This window comes from Herpailurus yagouaroundi, unplaced genomic scaffold (genome assembly GCF_014898765.1).
Source record: "Herpailurus yagouaroundi ecotype Mexico unplaced genomic scaffold, PumYag 160, whole genome shotgun sequence".
Lineage (NCBI taxonomy): Eukaryota > Metazoa > Chordata > Mammalia > Carnivora > Felidae > Herpailurus > Herpailurus yagouaroundi.
Genome location: NW_024412401.1, coordinates 20,706,820 through 20,712,884, shown reverse-complemented (window position 1 = coordinate 20,712,884; position 6,065 = coordinate 20,706,820). Strand labels below are relative to the sequence as shown.

The 6,065-nt window shown below is 39.4% G+C and overlaps 1 protein-coding gene across 1 annotated transcript in view; it reads right to left on the bottom strand.

The window, feature by feature from the left end:
- Positions 1 to 6,065, bottom strand: part of LOC121034633 (phospholipid-transporting ATPase FetA-like) — a 101,609-nt gene that overhangs the window by 13,009 nt on the left and 82,535 nt on the right. The window contains exons 17-18 of the mRNA XM_040481612.1: positions 4,266 to 4,454; positions 3,206 to 3,321 (exon numbers count right to left, since the gene is read on the bottom strand). Of these exons, the coding sequence (XP_040337546.1) occupies positions 3,206 to 3,321; positions 4,266 to 4,454 (305 nt within the window). The remainder of the gene's footprint in view (positions 1 to 3,205; positions 3,322 to 4,265; positions 4,455 to 6,065) is intronic.

The following is a 6,065-nucleotide window of genomic DNA, read 5'->3' as shown; positions in this document are numbered from 1 at the left end:
GAAAGAGAGAAAGAAAGAAAGAGAAAGAAGGAAGGAAGGAAGGAAGGAAAGAAAGAAAGGAAGGAAGGAAGAGAGAGAGAGAGAGAAAGAAAGAAAAAGAAGGAAGGAAGGAAGGAAGAAAGGAAGGAAGGAAGGAAAGAAAGAAAGAAAAGAAAGAACTTCTGAAGGAAGGAAAGAAAGAGAGAAAGAGAGAAAGAAAGAAAGAAAGAAAGAAAGAAAGAAAGAAAGAAAAGAACTTCTGAAATGTAGAAAATTCTTTTACCTGTAGTTAATTTGCTGTGTGACCCTGCGAGAAATGAAGCCTTCTAGATTTATTTGTTGTAAAATTGGGATAATAATTCACTGCTTACAGAGAAGATTATGATGTCTATAATATGAGAATGGAGTAATAAAGTGAAAAGGAGTTGTTATAAAAAAATAATCAAAGGAGTTGCTGTTTTTCACAAGCATACATTCATTTTATTTCCCTGTTTTCCTGCCTTCCTTCAAGCATCCAATGGGTACCTCAAAAGCATACACGCTTGTGTATTTGTCTACAGCTGACTAGCTCAGTTGATTAACTACAGCCAGCAGTGTTAATGAGGCCACTGATGAAATGCTCTCTGGCTGAGTTAGCATCTTTTTGCTCCATGGCCACTGATATATCCTAACTAACCATGGCTAACTATCTTGCAAAGTATACTCTTGGTCATAAGGAGGTGTGGGTGAAGAGTATGGGTAGTTTAGGGCAGAACTCATATCCAACTAAGGATGGGTTAGAAGCAGATTTTATGGGGGTGCTTGGGTGGCGCAGTCGGTTAAGCGTCTGACTTCAGCCAGGTCACGATCTCGCGGTCTGTGAGTTCGAGCCCCGCATCGGGCTCTGGGCTGATGGCTCAGAGCCTGGAGCCTGTTTCCGATTCTGTGTCTCCCTCTCTCTCTGCCCCTCCCCCGTTCATGCTCTGTCTCTCTCTGTCCCAAAAATAAATAAACGTTGGAAAAAAAAATTAAAAAAAAAGAAAAAAAAAAGAAGGAAGAGATATGGCAGAAACTGATCTTGCATAGGATACTGAAGGAGGTCTTATAAGCTTAACAATACACTGACAGATTCTTAATCCATTTGATAACAATATAGCATATTGCTTTAAAGTTCTTATTAACCCCTTACTTGTGTTATTTTCTTTTCTATCATGGTGAACAAACTAGGGCCCTGGGGCCAAATCCTGACTGTCTCTTGTTTTTGTATGACCTGTTTGCAGATTCCTGTATTAGAGCGCCTGGAACTGTGCTTTAGTAGGAGTGAGTTTTTGACTCTTGATTCCTGAATATAAGCTTCACTCTTACAAGTTTATCATCACTGGTTAACAGACTGTAGTGTAGTCAGGTGCCATATGGGTGTCTGTTAAGCTTGGTAGCAGGAAGCAGGTCAAAACATCTGAAACAATTCTATGATCATCTTTGGAGCTGGCCTATGGAAATGCCCTCTGAGAAGATACTCTAATTCGTGTGTTCTGGAAGGTTAAAGGATATGCTTTTCAGACTAGTCCATTTGTGGATGTATACTGTGGTCTCTGGGACACAGTATAGGACATAAGAGCTGTCTTGTGTGGGATACCTCTAGACTTTGTTTAAAACTTGAAATATAATGTATGTATCATAAAATTCACCCCTTTATATAATTCAGTGGTTAAATATATTCATAAAGTTGTACAACCATCACTACTATCGAATTCCAGAACATTTTCATTTCTCGCAAAGGAAACCCTGTACCCATTAGCAGTCATTCCCATTCTCTTTCCCCCTGGCCCTTGGAACCACTAGTCTCCATGCTTTTATAGATTTGCCTGTTCTGGACATCTCATGTAAATAAAATTACACAATATGTGGCCTTTTGTGACTTTGTGACTGGCTTCTTTCACTTAATATAATTTTTTAAAGGTTCATCTGCATGTATCAGTATCATTCTTTTTTGTAACAGTATTTGTTGTTTTGATATACTACATTTTATTTATCCATACATCCATGCCATCCATGATGGACATATGGGTTGTTTCTACTTTTTTCTATTATAGATAATGCTACTGTAAACATATGTGTACAAGTTTTTGGGTGGATGTGTCTATTCATTTCTCTTGGGAATAAACCTCGGAGTGGAATTGCTGGGTGATGCGATAACTCTATGCTTAACTTTTTCAACAACTGCCAGATTGTTTTCTAAAATGGCTGCATCATTTTACGTTCCCATCAGCAATGTATGAAGGTTATAATTTCTCTATATCTTTGTCAGTACTTATTATTATCTGATCATCTAGCTATCCCAGTGGTGTGAAGTAGTATCTTGAGGTTTTTATTTGCATTGCCCTAAAGGCTAATGAAATTGAATATCTTTTCATGTGTTTATTGACTTACCTGTTCTCTGACTTCTGATTATGTGTTAATGTAGGGACAAGACAAAATGGATTAATAAAATAGCATTTTCTCCAATCTATTTTTTCTTTAAAATATTTTTTTTTCTGATCTCTCCCTCTCCCATCCCATACCCTGTCCTATTCCCCCAACCCTTAATATATCTGGGTTTATGAGTAGAAATTCTGGAGAGTATAGATCTGTTTTTTCTTTCTAGTGCCAGAAGGAGCCACTCCCTCTCTAAGATACACCTCAAATCCTAGAAGGTGGAAGTGGGGTGGAGTAGGTAAGTGGTATACTTGGGGATTCTAATCCTATGATAACAGAGGATAGTGACAAACAACAGTCCCCTAAACAGCCCAGGTCCGGTGCTTTCTGCTCCATACCTTCAAAACTGTGTGTTCTCACCATGGTTGGTGAGGTAGGGCCTCCCATATTAGCATGCCCTATTCTGAAGCAAATTCTAGGTCTGACCATGGGACCTCCGAAACCAGGAATTACAGAGAGAACCATTTTGATTGTGGGAAGTGCTCCCACAGATATAATCCTCATTACGCCCAGTCATGCCCCTAAGATCCTGTGCTATCTAAATTCTTGACACAGAAGTTGGCAATGGAGTCTGTAGGAATACCACAGAATGAAGTAGTTTTTATTCTTCCATCAATTAAAGAGACACAGATACTAATATCTTATACTAAGATACTAATGTTATTAAGATACTAATATAAGTAACACACAGACACAAGGACATATATGTGGACACATATCCGCATACAAAGAACCACCCACAGTTTCCTTCCCGGGCAACCTAAACACTTACATCTAAATGTTCCATGGTCACATCTCTGAGGAACCTACAGGATGGATGGAGCAGCTGACAGAGGATGGTGTCTGCACCCTTGCAAAACAACATTACTCGATCTTCAGGTGTCCTCACTAAGGATAAACAAATTAAGAAGAGTAATCACATAGGCCCATTGTTACAAGAACTTGTCTGGGCCACTGAGGGATGGCGTGAGGCTGTTCCCATGACATTTATTTCTGATCCTTTAGGGGGCTAAGCACTCAGTAAGCAGTCACAGAGGATAAATAATGCCGTAAGGGCCAGTGAGGGTGGGAGGAGACCTTATGGAACCAGTTCTTCCATGGGTTCCTGTGTTCCATGGGTTCTTGTGGAAGACTCTGATTCAGAATCACATTTAGCATCTCACATTTAGGTTCTAGACCAAGGTCCATACCTAGTAAGGACCAAGAGTGAAAAATGACCTTCTTCCTCTTCTGTCTGAGGCCCAAACTAATTGAGAGTAAGATAGCATGAATTTCCTTTATATTGTCTGCCCCCATCTCTTATTCCAAGGTCAGGCTTCATGGATTTATTCTCTGTTTTCATCTTGGCTTTGGGGGTTCAGACAAGCCACTATCTAGGAACACTAAAGAAGTATATGGTAACAAGCTCTCAAAGAGAAATTATTTGGGTATGTGAGAAAGTAGGAATGGCTATGTGTTTGTATTTGAGGAACAGTACCTTTAAAAAAAAATTTTTTTTTAACGTTTATTTATTTTTGAGACAGAGAGAGACAGAGCATGAACAGGGGAGGGGCAGAGAGAGAGGGAGACACAGAATCCAAAGCGGGCTCCAGGCTCTGAGCTGTCAGCATAGAGCCCAACGCGGGGCTTGAACTCACGGACCGTGAGATCATGACCTGAGCCGAAGTCGGACGCTTAACCGACTGAGCCACCCAGGCGCCCCTAGGAACAGTACCTTTGAGAAGGCTTATGAGTGGGAGAAAACATCCGTGTGTATATAAAAGAGAAAGTCAACATGTGAATGTGTATGAAAGACAAATAAGGGGACAGGACTGACTAGGAGGGGCACCTACCAACAATAGACATCCTCTTGCGCACATTGCTGAAGTCCAAAATAGCCAGCAGTTGGTAGACTTTGGTCTCACCCATTTCAACTACTGCAATTGTCTCAGAGGTGCGGTAACGGAACACAAAACCAAAGTTCCTGGCAGCAGTGACAAGGGCACCTTCATCTGGGGACTGAGCCTGGTATACCAGCTTACCTGGTAGGAGAGAAGAGGGCAACAAGAGCCCGCAGAGATGTGCAAGTGAAGTCAACCCAGAAGTGACACCAAGGGACTTAAGTAAATATGGAGCCCAGACATCTTTCTTCAAACTTCCTCACAAGTTTGGCCCTAAAAGGCCAGATTGCATGACAGGTTTTTTTTTTTTTTTTTCCTTTCCAATATTTTCAACTTATTTCACAGACCTGAATTGGTATTACAGAGGTACATGGTATATGCAATATACACAAATGAACAAACACAATTACCCTCTTATTTTAGTGGGTAAAGATGGGTCAGGAGCTTGTTAAAATGCAGGTTCCTGGGCCCTATTCAAGCTTACTGAATCCAGAATCACAAAATCTGGGAGGATGACCCAATAAATTGAATTTTTAACAAATCTCCTGGGTGAGTTTCCGGCAAGTGGTTCTGCATAAACTGCTTCTACATGAGACTGGCTATACTTTGATGGACACTCCTATAAGATAGGATAATAAGGATAGGATATATAGCATAGGATAATATGATTGATGATAATAAGACTGATGATGTAACAAACAATTAAAAAATACATGAGTATTGTCACCTTTGAAACTCTCACTTGGGGAAGGTAAATGACTTATTCTGGTGAATAAGTCTTTCAATCTCATATTACTCAAGACATTTCTGTCTTTATTTTTTTTTACAGTAGAATAAAATAAAAATTTATTCTTTCCCATTTTGTCATTATAAGGTAATTTTAACTTATAGTTTTCAGTGTCCATAGTTGAAAAAATACTTTCCTAGATTGTGAAGAAACACTTCAGAAAATTAACAACAAAAACCCTTTCAGTCCTCAGTTGTAACATGTATTGTTTTTTTCTCATCACAAACTACTGAATTCTAGTAACTGCTTCAGATTATTTTGGTCCCAAAAAGAACTGGGCAAAAAACTGCACTGATCGATGCAAACACTTTAGCATCGAAAAATGTGTAACTCCTCTTTCAAAATATCACTACAACCTGAGGTATATTTTGGATTATTTCTCTTTGGAAGGTCAATTTGATTTTTTATTTTAAATGTTTGTTTATTTATTTTGAGAGAGAGAGTAAGGGAAGGGTAGAGAGAGAGGGAGACAGAGAATCTCAAGCAGCCTCCACACTGTCAGCATGGAGCTCACTGTGGGGCTTGAACTCATGAACCGTGAGCTCATAGCCTGAGCTGAAATCAAAAGCTGGAAGCTTAATCGACTGAGCTACCCAGGCGCCCCAGGCAATTTGATTTTTAAAAACAGTTATGCATTATCAGAGTCTTATACTTGTGGATAAGTCACACAGGACACATAATTTTAGGTCAGACATAAGATGTATCTATGAAACAGTAAGACTATTTTTCTTGTTTGTTTCCTACTTTGTCACGTAAGGCAATAAAAAATGACAAGTCCAAATATGCTTCAAATAGTAGCAACTTGTTAGAATGCCAGGTCTGGAGATACCTGTGGTGGGATGGGATCTCACTGGGCCAAGAGAAATGAGATTTGGGTTCTTATCTTTGCCCTTCTTAACTATAGGATTTTAAGCAAGTCATTTAATCTCTTTTAGCTTCAGTTTTCCTCTATAAAACTGGGGTAA